Here is a 17514-nt window from a genome sequence, read left to right as displayed (position 1 = left end):
TCACGGACACCTAATTATTGGTCACAGATGCTCCACCCATTACCGTCATCGTCGCAAATATAAAAATTTATTTAAAAATACATACAAAATATATATATATATATATATATATATATATATATATAGGAAAATGATTAATTAAATTAATAAAATATAAATAACTATTTATACGATACACTATAGTCAAACCAAATATACAATACACTGTAGCTGTAGAGGGCCCTCTATTAGTGGGCTTTTCAATCTATTGGCCTAAAAGTTGAAGATTTTATGTAGTAAAAAAAAAAAAAAAAAATTGGAAAAAAACATCGACCAATTATGATTCAGTTAGCCACATTTTTTTCTTAAATTTGTAAATTGTCTCGAATTATCTCATAAGCTCTAAAGAAGGTTAACAATTAATGATCTAATAACCATCATGTTTGGTAGAGATTTTTCTCAAAAATAGATTTTATTAAAAGTGAATTTTTTTTTGAAAATCTATGATTAAAAAGTAGGGGAAAAAAGTATAGATCCACATTCAAAATTATTTTACTGGAAGAATATGATCAAATTGAGTTTGAAAATAAAAAGTTTTAAAAAAATGGAGTCAAATGGGTTTTCAATCACCTAATATACTTTCAAGTATTAAATCTTCTTTTGCAACCTCATATAGTTAAGTTCGTTAAATAGTATTACATGTTTGGCAGTGCTTTTTTAAGGGGCATAAGCTTGTTAAACATCATTTTATCCATACATTCAGTATGACTCACATTTTTGGACCATGCTACTACATATATCTAAAAATTTTGCCTACTACTCACAATAGGGGATAGAGACCACGGCTCGGATCTTTAAATACACGCGGGACCCACTTGTTTTGTGAGAGAGGGACAGGGTTCGGTAACCTCTCCTTTGGTACATATATCCTTTTACCACAATTTTTATTCATTTTTTATCCTCACATTTTGTAGAACCTACAACTTATAATTTACATGAAGTTTAACAAACACACTTATTATAATATTAGAGAAAATTTGAGCTGGTTATGCACCGTGGTTATAAATCTTCAACCTTTAAATTTGATTTTGAGCCTCCAATTTGTTTACATTTGTAAATCTGGAGACTACATGACTGAAATCGTTAATGTGAAAATTAGAACTTTGCTAATTGTACATTGATTTTTGACACTTTAGTTGATACTTATATTATTGTCAAGTATCAATTGGATGAAAAAATCCTTTAAAATTTTCAATACCGCACGCTAGTTTACAGTTCAATTGAAGAGAGAGAAATATTAAGTGCTTTAACAATTTTATCCTCCAACTTTAAGTAAGGTAAATATCATTGACATGGACAATTTTGGTCACGAGTTTTTTCAAACTTTTAAGCTAGTCAAATATCATTTTTAAAACGTTCCGTAGGATACACTACTAATATACTATGAAAACCTTTATCGAGCATACTCTTGAATAGGGTTATCATCTAAATATCAATTTCGAAGATTGAAATGCTTAACACCACATAATCATGCCAAGTGCAACTCTAATTTTCCCGATAATATTATGCCACGAAGGGGGAAGGAAAGAAAAAGTGGTGTTTATTATATTCTCCTAAGCTAGTCAAATATCATTTTTAAAACGTTCCGTAGGATACACTACTAATATACTATGAAAACCTTTATCGAGCATACTCTTGAATAGGGTTATCATCTAAATATCAATTTCGAAGATTGAAATGCTTAACACCACATAATCATGCCAAGTGCAACTCTAATTTTCCCGATAATATTATGCCACGAAGGGGGAAGGAAAGAAAAAGTGGTGTTTATTATATTCTCCAAATACTCTTTAGAAGATGAGCTTGAAACAATTTACCAAGAAAATTTTGGGCAATGAAGAGAAAAAGAAGATTACATCTTCTACGTCCTGGTCTTCTCGTCCCGTCATCTGACTTATGTTCTTCATGTAGCATTCAAATCGAGAAATTCTTCGATTTCTTCCGGAAGCAGATGATTCACGTTCCATGAATAGCCGGGACATTGAGGCATATCCGGAAAGGCACGATCCTTCCGTCACCTCAGAATGAAAGGGGGAAGAGTTACGGGGCGTAAAACAAAAAAAATATGCAAATGGGCCAAGGGCATACTATTTGTAATGAGCACAAGTTTAGGTTCAACCTCAATGGGGAAAAAAAATTGAGCACCTAACACAAGTACCCTTTTGTTTAAAGGTCGTTCGAGCTAACCCCGCCTAATGTCACATTTATTCTATCCATCAACCTATCAGACAATACTTGTAACCTACTCAAGAATATAAATTATACAGCATTGAAGCGAGAGCATTCCTTTCATCGAACTAGCTATATACACAACGAGATTACATTGACCCAAGCGCAATTTTTTTTTTTTTTTTCTCATCTTCATTTTGCCACTTTTTATGTTTTTTACCATCTTCTTTTTTCTAGTGAGAATCAAAAGACAAGATGACTATGTAAGAACCAGCTCCCATGTGAACCTTGCCAAATCCTAATAACAAAATTGAGCAGGAATAAATTTGAGTAGACATTCATTCTCAAGTCTAATGAAAATAAGCAGCACTACTGCCTATGCCCTCAATTTCCTCGACAGACAATTAACATTTTTCCATGTTCTGAGGACTGCACAACTGCCTCATAATCCCCCATTCCCACCACACACCTTCCCCAACATCAAAATTATCCAAACTCAAGCTCAATCACACAAATTCAACTTACCATTTCTTGGTACTACTAGTTGCAGGTGCAAGTTATAACGAAACTAGAAAGATGATTCCGATACCAAACCACCGGAAAATACTCTCTTGGTTCATTAACAAGTTCAATACACTACTCGACATGACTCTGTAGTACGATGGATAAAATTATTTCGTCCTTTTTATTCATCAATATGTCCTGTCAAAAATGCTCTGAAAGGCAAGGCAATGACCATCGTGTTTAATAATAAACACAAGGTCATATTCAATTTGAGAGAATGACACCATAGTATGAAATCTAGCATGTGAAGGCATGTTACTTTTGTCCTTGGGCTTATTTCTAATAAGGACTAAATTATGCGACGTGCCATCCCAACTTAAACAGAACTCACATCAATTGCCAGACTAATGATATTTTCGCCATTGACAACCACCTTTACCAGACCAAGGGAAAATGCCTTTATCTCATGAGCATATGAATAAATCTGCAATAAATGCTTCACTCGAGGACAAAATTCATCAAAGTCAAGAAATACTAAGCCTCTGTTTGGCTATTTATAAATCATTTATAAATTGTCAAATTTAATTTTCAAACACATTCAGTGAACCTACAACTACTACCCACTTATCAACTTCTCATTTCTATATAGTTATAAATTAAAGCATTTATTAATTCATCGAAACGGGGGCTAAATAATCTACTTTCTGTTTCTTTGAAATCCAGTTTTCCACTCTTTAACACAACAATGCCAACCCTCAACTCCAGGCATAGCAAAAAGGATGACAACATATAGTGAATACAGAGAAGATGATGGTCTCAACCATATTCTATTCTAGCCTACTAAAAAACCAGCAAAAATGACTAGGAACTACCCTGAAACAATGGAAAGAGCACACGTTTAAGTACAACATAAGGTTTTATTTATAGTTGATAGGCATCTCCTGTCAGCTGCACTAGTGGATTTGGAAGGGGATCAGATTCCTATAAAGCTTTATATCAATCTCGGCTTCTGAATATTATTCGGCAACTTACAAACATAACTCTAAAAATTAGATGTCTTTTGAAAAATCATATGAAAAGTAGTTTTGAAGTAAAAAATACTTCGTAAAGTTTAGTTTCACTTTTTACTAAAAAGTGACATACTTTTATTAAAATTGATGTTTTGTAATTCAAAGAAGTGATAAAAATTCAAAAATAATAATAATAATAATAATAATAATAATAATAATAATAATAATAATAATAACAAACCATTAAAAAAATGACAGAAAATAGAAAAGTGGCAGAAATTCAAAAAATGATTTATGAAAAAGTTACACACAATCTACCTACTAAATACTAATCATCACTCTCTAAGGTTGAGAATCTCTTTATTTATTGTTTGTCACTTAAAAAAGTGACAGAAACTAAAACATAATAATAATAATAATAATAATAATAATAATAATAATAATAATAATAATAATAATAATAATAAATAAAAAGTGACTTGAAAGAATAAAAAAAGTAACAATCATTAAAAAAAGTGATGAAAACTCAAATAAAGTGACAAAAACTTAAAAAAGTGATAGAAATATAAATAACAGATAAAAAAATTAAAAAAAAATTTGAAACATATTCCTGTTCTTTACTTAGCCTTCTACCACTCACATAAAGTTTAAAACAGAAGTTTACAATGTTCAAATCAATATTAACATAGAGAAAACAGTTATCTCACCCCAAAAGTCACTGTTATAATACTGAATGATTCCCTTATTGGGCAAAATAAACTGCATGGATAAACACCACATACACAAGAGCACTCTAAAAAATTAGCAGTTAATATGGATGCTCCTAAAACTCTTAATTGTACCATGATAATTAAAAATAAGGAGTCGCAGAAGATACTATACTACTACTATAAATGTTCGAAAATCATGAGAAATATTGCTGGCCAAATAATCATGTAACTCTTTTACGTTTGCAAGATTGCCTCATCGAAGTTCATGTATCCCAAAGAAATTCATTTTCAAAACTTTCAAAAAAAATAATCATAATAATAAATAGTATCAGAGTTCTACAAAATGAAAAAGCAACTACTAAGTACTAACCTTTCAAAATCCCATGTTCCGATTATTTATAGTAGCAAAATCCTGGATGACCAAACCAAAAGTCCATGGAATGTCCTGACCAGTTCCTAGATGACGTTGTGTACACGGCCTTTTTGAGCAGATTCCAATTTGAAATACTCCGATGACATTGATCAGCCACCAGATGGAGTAACTAATTCAAAGGAATCTGCTCATAAACTTGAAAAGAAAAAACACGGTGCAGGAGGAAAAAAACTAGCCGAATCGATCGAGAATGTCGTGAGAAGAAGTGGAATAGTAGGTGAGGAGGGTTTCTCTTTGAGAGTTTTTTGGAATAGGAACTCCTGATTTGGGTTTTGAGTGATTTTGTAATTCTAGAACATATTAATTACACTAATTATATGATTTAATTAGTTAATATGGTATTGATCAAATTAGTTAATTTTTTAAAGTATTGTGCCTAATTTTCCCAATATTATTTTAAATAAAGAGCTTGGATATGGGACAGCCCGTGCCTTAAGTAATGGATAAAAGGAGTGGTCCGCTTGGATCCCATTTGTAGGGGGCCCTATCACCACTACTTTGGCAAATGATATCTGCTGAGAAGTACCTCCATTGGTTTATATGGCTCCAGGCAAATACGTCACACCAAAGAGTATCCAATATTACAATGGATTTGTTTAATGATGTGGAGTTTTCCAAACTTTATGTAAATCACTAGTTTATCCAGACAAAGAATGGGAAAGAAAATAAAAGTTGGGACTTTGTTAGGTGCAGGACATGCAATATTAGCATGCCACAACCTCTCATAGTGATGCAATTTAATGAGATCATATGGTACATTCACTGTTGTTTCACATAAAATGCAAACAAGATACCTATTACATACGAAAGTTTGTTTTCAATCAATTTAACTTTGTCTCAATGAGGTCATACAAGCCACTTTAAAGTACAACATTACTCTCATGATACGTTTTAACACATATACCTTGATTGAATTCATCTGATGTACTCCCTTTTGGTCTGCTGGAAGGTTCACCAAGTGAGTTGAGTTGCCGAGGAATGAGGATAAGGCAATTTTGCCAAACTAGATGGTGGGAGCATTCAGTGCCAAAACCTTGCACTGTTCATTCATGGCCACGAGTTGAGCCTCTTTCTTGTCAAGAAGAGCAGTAAGCCTCACATTCTCCTCCATAAGTTTTTGGACCTCAACTTCCTTCTGTGTCTTTTCACTTTCCAACTGCGACGTCTTAACGACAAGTCTGGTTGAGTTCAAAAGAGACTAATCATATTAAATTTCCCAAAGAACCCCATCACAATTGACATTGTTTATGCAGAGATTAATAACAATACCAAAAAATAAAACAAGTTAAATATCTAAAAAGATAGCAACAGTCTAACTATCATGAACAGACTCCTTTTGAGGTGGAGTGTCGATGCTACAAGTATTGGACAAGGTTTTTGGATCGCTCGAAAGTAATCAACTTAACTGGCCATCACACTTAAATGAAAATTTTGTTTGCAATATATCAAAATCGTTTCTTTGTTAGGTCACATTCGATCCATCAGCGATGCACTTATTTCATTTTGTAGGTCAGTCTACCGTGTTAGTGAATCGTGCTCCTCGTGTGTACTCTATGGAAATATTTGGGGATGAGTTGCACAAGCTGTTACTGGTGCCGTGTGTGATGACAAGAACAATAAAGAAGGTGAAGAGAGTAAGAAGCTAAGAATTAAGGAAGATAGTAGATTTATTCAATAATCAAGTGTGTCTATTACAATCCAAGAACCTTAATTTATAGGTTACAAATAACAATAAAAAAGTAAAGTTGCAATATAAAGGAAAAACTAGAATTTCCTTTTGTTTAAAAGGAAACAAATTTATTACTCTACCAAAACAAGAAAAGCAATATTGAAAATTCGATCTTTAATTGATTTGATTCTGATTACGCCTAGAATACACTTTCCAATTTGCATCAATTACCTTTTGGAGTTCCCTATCACTACTTTGTTAAAAGGAAAAATTGTCCCCTTGGTGAGATCATATTCTTGGGGATGATTTGCAGATTCTATTGTAGTCATGTCAACGGTTTCCTTATCTGTTCCTAAAAGATCGACATTCTTGACTAATAGATTGCAGTCTACTTTGCTAGAGCCAAGTTCTCTTAGCCAAGGAGAAATTAAGAAAATCCTGTTATATTATTATCTGACTGCTTTCCATGCTTAGATTCTTCTTTTGAAAAAAGTTATTAGGGTGTATTTACTAGGTTTTCTACAATTTAATTAGATGTTTCCAACCTAGAATGTGTTTATTATATTAGATGTTTCTAATATGCGTCATCCAATCGATAGCAACCAATAGCCATAAATGAGCCTAATAGTCTTAACTCTTAACCCAATCTATAGCCATCAATAACGTAGTGCAATAGTGCTCTTGAGCTAAATCGATACACGATTAGTTCAATCTATGAATGTAGCATTTGCTACCTTTCTAAAGAAGTAAACTGATGCTCAATTGATGCTCGTTGTCCCCAAAATCATCTCCAATCCACAATTAGAACTATTGAAATAGTTTAAAGTTCACGATAATTATCCCTCGCGATCAGGTTGCAAACTAGCACAATTCTGTTCTCTAGAGTCTAGGTTTCAACCACAGCTCTGTAACGAGTTCTTTCAATCGATTACATATTACAGTAGTATAGGGGTTCATAAGAAAGGAATACTCTACAATGCACAAAATTTGTCCTCTTTATACTAAAACGAAGGTAACTCTTCAAGTCGCGTATCAAGAATATTTTCACACCGGTGCAATAATAATCTCACTCTTTTTTGCCAACTTCAGGCAACTTGCATCAAGGTTTATGGTAGGATCGGGCATGACTTGTTGCATATTTTGCTCACAAGGTTTACAAGCAAATAATTACTCGAATGCATCCATGCACAAAACTTGTTATCAAGGCCCTAACCTATTCTCAATGCACTTCTTCTTACCTACATGCTCATGCACAACATATGATCCTCTTGAAGCATACTCGTTGGAAAAGTGCTCTTTTAACTCTATCCAAAGCATTGAGGGTCATTTGCATGCCCAAAATACGATCATTGTGCGTCGTCCACTGCATTTTAGCTTAATGTTTGCTATCGCCCTTCATCAGTGCCTAGCTTAAGTATGGTCATCCTTTAATCCATTTCTAATTAGAAGTGCCTTCATAGTATACTTTTTCGCACAATATCGACATCTTGCCTCATTTGTCCAACAATGAGGCATTGGCCCATGATGGCATTTCTAGCCAATAGACCCTAACGGCAAGGCTAGAACATATAGCCAATGCACACGAGTTTGCACACAACATGTCAAAAGTCCTTGCCTTGATAGCTCATTTGGCCTAGGGGTGTCACTGTCTACTCAACGTAACCTATAGAGTATAGCAACGCTCTTTCACCAATCGTCGGCTCCCTCTTGGTGCCCACCACGAAAGCTCAATGTCACTTAATAGGTTCTCGATCACATACGAGTATTTTATCCCTCCCTACATGTGCCTACAATAGGCCCTTAATTTCCCTTGTAGCCCTTAAGGGTTGTGTAAAGAATTGGGCTGCTAAAATTCTTGAGCCCAGTTGATGATCTGCAGTTAAGTGTAAGACCCGGCCCCATGATTGCTCCATTTTAACTAAAGGTTCCAGATTTGCAAAGTCATGTTTTGGAAATACAACTTCAATTTAAATTGCGTCCTACACTGGATCTCTTACATCTGGCAATTGTGTGACCATTGGATCGATCTGTTGGACACGTCTCATATAAATAGTGCCTTTAAAACTAGGGTTAAAGACACTTTCACTTCTAGAACCCTAATGCCCTTCGACTACCGTTTTTCTCCTTAATTTCTTTTCATCTTCTAGATGATGTTTGGTGTGATTTCTTAGTGAAATCTTGTAATATACTATTAGTAGTGATGAGATCTAACTCTGTGCGAGATTAGCATATAGAATCTGAGGGCAAGTTTGTGGGTGTGAACGGCAGATTGCTTTTGTTCTTCTGTAACTTGGTTTTCCCAGATTTTGGGGGTTTTAATAGTGGATTCGAGCTTAATCCGTATGGATGCTCAACGGGGATGTAGGCGTTGGTAGCCAAACCAAGGGGCCTTTGGCCGAAAATTCCTTTGTGTTCTTTACTTTCTTGTCATTTACATTTTGTATTTTTTACTGTAAAATACTCGAGTCACAAAAGAGTTCGTAATACTGGGAAATACACATTGCATATTTTGTGCATAAGAATAACCCACTGATTGCCCTTTCGTATGGACGGTATCACCGGGGAGGCTAGCTGATTGTTGGCACAGCATGTTCCTTTATAATAGACTTAGTGAGAAAAATCCAAATGACCAATAGATGTCTTTTGGTTGAGGAATCATAATTTTCATAACTAATGTTCTCAACCTCCAAATGACACTCCATTTTATCTATAACGTAGCTAACATCTTCGATATAAAGTCCTCAAAGTTTTCAGCCCTACAGGATATTCGATCCTTGAGATATTGCTGTCGCAATATTCTTAAATTACGACAATGCCACTGATTGATATTGTCGAATTCGACTCCAACGTTTTCTAACCAAACGGACTCCAATTTTCGTCTGCCTTGGTGGGTAGCTTCTTACTCCTTAGGCAAGTTTTCTGTAAAGCGGGCTCCCCAAAACTCAATTGCTATGTGCCTCTACTCAAAGCACGAAATAAACTCATGCAAGCAAGCTACCCCTTCTCCCCAACGGATGTTGCGGACATTAGCATCATGCTAAGTTGCTTCCCGTGACATCTAGGATTGTGAAGTTCTCTGATCCTTCTTTCACTTGTATTGTTTTCTTTGTTCAAACAAATGGTAATTTATAGAAATCAATCAGTTTTACAGATACCAAAGGTTCTTTTTTACTTGCAGCACAAACCTTTGACCTTAATCACTTTGTCCCCCACTAAATCTATTTGAAAGAGACTCACAATTTCTCGGGTGAAGAAAAGGTTGGGTGAAACTTTACAGATTAAAGAAAGACTCAGCAGAGGAGCATTTTTTGGTTATAATTAATTGACTAGTATATTGAGGCTAGCATAAGGAAAAATTTAAAAAAGAACCTTTTTCATTTCTCATTATTTTGCTCTTTCAATAAATTCTTCTATTTTCTTCCAGTATAAACTACTCAAATGACAACCTACAAATGAAAAAGTTGCTAGCACAAATCTATAACTACAAATGAAACAACAAAATTTAATGAGGTGAAAAGAAAATCAACAAACAACATGTCATCACCATGAACAATAAACAGAGCAAGATATATCTTCATAAAAAAATCAATTAGCAGTCTATAAACATAAAATAAAACTAAAATATACTGACCTTTCAAAGAGCCTCTCAATTGTCTGAAATTGCTTTTCTGATGAAATAAGTGTTTCCCTTATATTAATCAGACTACTGACATAGGTTTTTAGAGATTGGAAGTCTTGCTTAACACGGCAGAGCTCCTGTTCATTTTCTGCAGCTCTTTCTCTTTGTCTAGATGTTTCTTCAACCAAATCTTCAACCCTCTGTCGCATTTCATTTAGAATACAATTAGTGCCCAGTGCCAACTGCGCCATCTCCTCTAATTTTAAAGACATATTTTCAATTTGGAGGTTCTTTCTTTTAATTTCATCCTGCCCTACAGTCACCTTCTCCTTCTCAATAGCAGTTTCAGATTCCGCCACTATAACCCTCTTGACAAGGCTTTCCATCACATCTCCAACTATATGTACACTTTTGAATGATTCGTTTATATAAACTACATCATCTTCATCAAGTGAACCATGATGACTGCCAAGTGCAGTCCATGTTTCCACATCAAGACTGTCAAAGGAAGACAACTCTACATTTCTCGACGAGACAGACAATGGTACACCATTTTCATCAACAAGGCCCACGCCATCTAATTGTTTGATACCACAAACAATATGAGCCATTCGGGGAACAGCCATGATTCTGGCTTTTGATTTCAAGTATGTGAATAATGATGCAGCAGTTTTAACTCTACGCCAGAGGACACCTAGTTCCTTCTTTGCGTCCTCCTCTTGCAAGGCATCCACACAGTATTGCCTTCTATCCATCTCCTGTTTTCAATCAATGTGAACTCGTCTTATTGCAACCAAGCTGACAATACAACATGTTCCTCTACGGCCATCAATTTCCTTAGTAATGCAAAGAAAACAAGTAATTTTAGAGATAAATATTAGGTAAAATAAGTAGATATAGCGAGTACGAACCATGCAATGATTTAAGTATTAACAACCATTTCAATTAACAGATTTATTAGATATCTTCCTAGTCACTTCAAATTCGAAGACTATGATCATTCTGCTTAAGAGGTAAATTGGCTCAACTTAAAACAACTTACTACTGCTGGGTAAATTGACTTTACGTGATGAGATGTTGAAGGTTCATTTTAACATGCTACAGCTTCCTTAATAAGCAATTATGCACACATTTCAATGAAATAGTTGCCAGCTTCAAAATGTCTAAGTTGTAGGCTGTTATAATCTATCCCAAAAAGCTTTAAAAAGATTGGTGACCTAGTGTTAAAATGAATACAATTGAGTTGTGCATCATCACAATCATATCAGCATAGACACTTAAAAAACTCTTTTATATTCACAATAAGAATGGGAAAATTATGTGTTATGGTGTATACTAGCAACATATTTTGACGTAAAGATCATTATAAATCCAGAATGATATAAGAATACACTGCTTCATCAGTACATAAGGGTATTATAGATTAAACTTGAGGTTGGTAATGCTCCATAACCCAACCTAAAATGTCACAAAAGTTAAATGGACAGCATTGAGGACATGTTTGGTCGATGGTACTCGACACAATTGAACACTGTAATTACCAAAATTTTAGCTTTTGTTTTTGTTTAATTACTTCCAATGTTGTACATCACAAGCAGTGAATGTTTCTCGCACTCAGCACGGAACTTGGTTCATGAAACTTCAGTGTTGTGAAATTCCATTCTGAGCCACAAGATCATGCACAAAACTTCTCCAGAAAAAAGGATTAAAAGCAACCAAAAGTTTAAGATGAACACGAGAATATTTTTCCCCCAGGAAAGAAAAAAGATTATCAGGGCAACTACGTACCAAAGATATAGATGACGTCACAAAATTACAGGACAAGATGCACACAAGGAAGAACCAAGAAGAGAGAGCAGTAACTTCAAGAATAACTCTAAAAATCCTAAACCTAGTTATTTTGACGATATCAACTAGCATGAAATCAAACAAAGAATCTCGAACACATATATTTACACAGTTCTCAATGCAATAAAAATCACAAGTTCCATAAACACAAAGAAAATTTCTATATTTAGTCAAAAAGAAGACAACAACATTTTATCATACTAGCATCAAGATCCATGAAAAATGAATTATAGCATTTCAAGAAATTTGACAAGTGCCCACTATCAAAACCATAGAAATAAAAGAGTTCAAACACGAAAGGCAGACAATTGTTACGTTCAAACAAAATGGCAAATTATAGCAGATCTATAGATCATTATTGAAAGACAAACGTAAATTTTAAACACAAGAAACTCCGTTCGTACAGTACAAGAAAGAGAAGAAAGGGACCTTTTGATTTCTCCAGAATTGGGAGCTCCAAATTGTTCACTTCAGAAGAATATGAAGAAAGATAACGATGGTGTTTCTACTTTCTTCACTTTGCCCTTTTTAGAGTTAATTGTTCCAATGGTCATTGAACTTTGATCCTTATCTTTGATTGGTCATCGAAATTTAAAATATTGAATTTTAGTCACTAAACATAGATAACCTTTGATTGCTCACTGACCTTAGATCTATAACTTAAATTATTCACTGAACTTTGAAATGTCGAGTGTTGATCAGTGAACTTGGAATATTTTGTACGTTACTCATTAGTATAACTGTTAAACTTTGAAAAATATCGAATTTACAGTGAATAATGCAAAATATTTTTCAAAGTTGAGTGAGTAGTGTATAATATTTTTCAAAATTCAGTGAGTAATACAATATTTTTCAAAGTTCAATAGTTAAAATTCAATATTTTAAATTTCAGTGAGCAATTCAAGACAAGAATCTAAGTTCAGTGACTAAAACTTGATATTTTCAACTTCAGTGACCATTCAAAAACATAAATCTAAGTTCAGTGACCACTGGAACAATTAACTCCCCTTTTTATAGTTCAATAACTACAATAGAGGCTATTTTGGCCCCCATTAAAATTAAATTTTGGGAGAGAATATGAATTGTAATTAATAATTTTTTTAAAAAAATGTGTGATTTAAAATTTTTTGTAATATATTACTTCTATATAATGTAATTTTTCCATTGTCCACTCCTCATATGGAAAGGAACCCATTTCAAATAAATTATATTTTATTGGTAATGGTCCCACTCCATGTGAGATGGATAGATACCGTTATGAACATTTTGATGAATGTGATGACCCAATTATATTTTTTTTAAAGATTGATTTACGTGTAATGTAGAAGGTTAAACGGCACAACCCCTCTCCCCCCGTCCCCTTCCCAATCTATTTGACGCTACGAGAAGCCACCCTGCCTTTTGAAAATGGCAAAAAAGTCCATATTTGAAAATTTTTAGGGCGTTTGTTTCTTATTTTTATAAAAATGAGAATGAAAAGTATAATCATTATGGGCCCCACACAATATTTAGAAATTCAAATTTAATAACTTTATGTGATGGATAATGATTATATTTTTTATTTTAATGGGGAAAGAATGGAAAACAAATAAGAGCTTAGTGTGAAATACCCTTGTCATCCATTTTATTAATAAAAAATTGTGAAATAATAAATGTACCCTCCCACTTAAATAGAAGAAAAAAGAACTAACTACAATCATGGTACCAAAATTTTCAGAAAATTACAATTAAGTCCCAAAGAAATAATTAAAATATCAAAACTATTCACTTCATCTTCCTCTCTCTCCCACCACCGCCATTCACCACCACCGCCTTCTCCATCACTCCACCACTAGTCTCTCCACCTAAATACCAAGCTACCATTCACAAAACCCACCTCCAAATCCATTCGACCTATCACTAGGCTCCATGTTTCCTCCACCACCTCCCAAAAAGTGGTAGGAAGGCAAATTTCACCAATTGACCCATTTCTAGAAACAATGTAAATTTGGCTAGCTCAAACCTACGATAAGACCCATAAACCCCTTTTCCTCCAACCTCAAATTGAGCAAATGGGCCAAGTGATTCAAACTCATTGGAATATTTCCCTAGATATAATCGATACAGTTTAGAAAGTGAGGCCATTGTTGAAAAGTCCCCTAGAAAATTTATTATGAGAAATGGAGAGAAATTTAAGACTTTTAAGATTAGAAAGGTCAGGAATGGGTTCGAAAACTATGAGGAAATAAGTGGAAATGATTCTTTAACTAACCATTATTTCCACATTGGCCCTTGATCAATTTAAAAAAAATGAAAAAATGTTTTAAATAAATAAATAGACAAACTTTCATATTTGCTCTCATCTTCAACAAACAAACAAGAGAGAACTAGAGAGAGAAGGAAAAAAAATTCAAAAATCATACAATCGACTGTTAAGGTTGGATCTCATCAAGCCCCAAATCACCACCAACATAAAAAGTTTCTTAGAACAAGGTAATTTTTTCATATTTAAGTTTTGAATTTTTCATTTGAATTTTTTTTTATTTGTGGATTATATGTTGTTATTATTCTTGTAAACTCTTCATTATTAGTGATCATTAAATTGTTGAGCTAACTGGGGCCTAAAAATGGTTAGAGCTCACCATAAATGGCGATTTCTGATGAGACAATCAATCGATTTCCATTGACTGTTAAAAGTCGGCTGCCGACAGTTAACCGTCGACTTATCCGATGGTTTCCAGTTGACTTAGCCGGCTCCTTTATTTATTTATTCATTTTTTTTTAATTTCTTTTATTTTTATTATAATTTTTTAAAATTATTTTTAACGACTCTTTCTTTTTTTCTTTTTTATTCTTTTGTTTTTATTATAATTTTTTAAAATTTTCAACGACTCTTTTTTCTTCCATTTTTTTATTTATTTTTTTTTTATTATAATTTTTTTGAAATTGTTTTTAACGACACTTTTTTTTCCTTTTTTTTTAATTTCTTTTGTTTTTATTATAATTTTCTAAAATTATTTTTAAAGACTCTTTTTTTTTTCCTTTTTTGTTTTTAATTTCTTTTGTTTTTGATGACTCATTTTTGTCCTTTTTTGTTTTTAATTTCTTTTGTTTTTATTATAATTTTTTTAAATTTCTTTTAACGACTATTTTTTCTGTTTTATCTTTTTTTCTTTTGTTCAAATTGTTTTTTTTATTATAATTTTTTTAAATTATTTTAACCAAATGAGCAAATTTCTTTTTTTTTCCTTTTAATTTTTTAATTTAAAATTCTTTAATTTTAATAATTTATTTTTGTTTAAATTTGTATATATATTATTTATATTATAGATAATATTGTAGAATAATATTAATTGTAGAATAATCTTTCAAATTATTTTACGTATTGCGTATGATAGCTACGATTCGGTTCGCGTAATTTTCTGTTATTATTCTTTTTTCCATTATCTCATGTACAATGTTTTAATATTCTGTTTGAATTTTTGTAGGATGAATTATCATCTAGACGCAGAGTTGAGACAGATACCAGACAAAGCTACTTGGAATAGTAGTTTTGACAGCACTGTACTGGACTCGATGATCAACATCCAGATATCCTGTGTGCAGTCCTTTCTGTGGCCCCTATACCAGTTAAGAGAAGTGTAGTACTCAGGTCAGATCATCGATGCTCTTCTATATCAGTTGCTCAATCCAGTCGACCGTGTTGCCCCTTCAACCTCGGGGGCAAAGTCACCAGTTTCTCTATGTTTAAGTTTGCCCTGCTCACTGGATTGAAGATTATGAGCGATGATGCAGCTAGTGACGAGACTCCAAGAAAAAACAGGCAACATGAGCTTACTTCCATGGACAAGGTATAGTGATTCTACCTCAACTGATCGACGCAATCAGGAGGTGTGACCAGATGTTAGACAGACTGAAGTTAGGTCTGGTCTACATCCTTGAAAGCGTGGTGCGGTATCACCACAAGAAGATTGCAATCAACATCTTCCACTTGGAGATCGTCGACAACATTGATTGCTTCAATAACTATCCGTGGGGCCAGATATATTTCAAGAACACCGTACACATCTTCACTAGATTGCACTTAAAAAAAAAATCTATTGAATTTGTATGTAATAATTTATATGTTGCAGATTTGGGCATATGAGACCGTTCCCCTATTAGGTACTTGCTTTGCGAGGTGAGGGGGAGACATGCTACTCGCGAATGCACCATTGGCGAGCATCTCGAGCGGAGGGATGTCCCACTGGAAAATAATTATCGGCTCTCCTCTACGACCATCATATGAGTATTATACATTTGATATTTATATTGTATATAGTTTAAAATCTCATTACATGATTGTTAATGATTTAAAATGTCAATATGTCAGTTTGAAATAATAACTAATTTGACACTATCGATGGAGGAGGAGACTCAAGGTCTTGTGCATGAATTAGCCGTTCTGCATACCCAAGACGACCAAATGTCCAATTCTATCCACAACCTAGACTGGGTAAGTGAATTATTGATTATTATTTTGTATGAATTAGCAGTTATTGATTAGATTAATAATTTGCAATGTTGTTTGCAGGAGCGCGATCCAGTTGATCAGGCATCACCTCCTTTCCCGTCCAGAGACCATCGTGGATCTTCCGCACATAGTCAGGGTCATTATTCTGACGATCTGTATGCTCACATGACTGGATTTATGGTGCAAGAGATCGACACACTACACCGAAAGCTGATAGGAGTTATAGCAGAGAAGATCGACGTATTACGTCAAGAGATGATGGAGAAGGTTGACGATCTAGGATGCTAGTTGGTAGGAAGGGTCGAAGATAAATCCGATGATATTAGAGTGTCATGACCATTGTGTGGACCTTTAAGATGAGATTGCAGTACTCTGAGGTGATATAGCCTACAGATGAGAGGGTGATAGAGAGGGGAGTCACCAACAGTCGTGGTCGAAGGATGCATTAGAATCCTTTTTGCAGTCTATGGAGTGGGTGACCCCATCGGGGATGGGGGCTATGGTAGAGGATGGGATGGCGATAGGGACGGAAGAAAGGATAGCCCAATCGGGGTACAAGAGGAGGTGGTGGTCACAGGGTAAAGGAGGTGGCAATCTCCAAAGTGGATGAGGGAAGGACAATTGTCACAACTGAGGCAAAAAACCTTACTATTCAAATGTCGTAGTTGGTTGTAGGCAAGAGGCCTAAAGTGCCGTCTCAGTATATCGTCTCTCCCTTCACGGCTGAGATGAAGAGGAGGAGGTTCATTGATGGGACGTACCCCAATCTGTTCCAGGAGGTCGACCATGCCAAATGGAAAGCATTTGAGACTAAGTGGCAAAAAATATTGTCCGAATATGCTTCGTTTAATATTTTCTCTATTTTTCTCAGAGCTAACCGCGAGATAGCCCGAAGGACGATATTTGACGCGTACAAATGGTTATATGATATTACCACTCTGGGGGCTTGGTTCACCGATGATGTAAGTAATGATATTGTTAATTTTTTTTATACATTATGTTTGGTTTGATTTATTAAATG

At 34.2% G+C, this 17514-nt stretch overlaps 1 protein-coding gene across 1 annotated transcript; it reads right to left on the bottom strand.

The window, feature by feature from the left end:
• Positions 1-5544: 5544 nt before the first annotated feature.
• On the bottom strand, positions 5545-12532 carry LOC111374023. The gene is made up of 3 exons (XM_022996631.1): positions 12431-12532; positions 10166-10989; positions 5545-6043 (listed from the first exon to the last, which is right to left on the bottom strand). Exons 2-3 carry the CDS (start codon positions 10906-10908, stop codon positions 5869-5871), a joined length of 918 nt encoding a protein of 305 aa, XP_022852399.1. The 5' UTR covers positions 10909-10989; positions 12431-12532; the 3' UTR covers positions 5545-5868.
• Between the last annotated feature and the right edge of the window lie 4982 nt (positions 12533-17514).

This window comes from Olea europaea, unplaced genomic scaffold (assembly GCF_002742605.1).
Source record: "Olea europaea var. sylvestris unplaced genomic scaffold, O_europaea_v1 scaffold1195, whole genome shotgun sequence".
Lineage (NCBI taxonomy): Eukaryota > Viridiplantae > Streptophyta > Magnoliopsida > Lamiales > Oleaceae > Olea > Olea europaea.
The sequence above is the reverse complement of the archived record's forward strand: the minus strand, read 5'-3'. Positions and strand labels throughout refer to the sequence as shown.

Excerpts from the sequence above, each read along its gene's own strand:
- LOC111374023 (XM_022996631.1), bottom strand. The coding sequence starts at position 10,908 with ATGGATAGAAGGCAATACTGTGTGGATGCCTTGCAAGAGGAGGACGCA. Across the intron at positions 6,044-10,165 it reads ATTGAGAGGCTCTTTGAAAG|ACTTGTCGTTAAGACGTCGC; the intron begins GTCAGTATATTT and ends GAACTCAACCAG.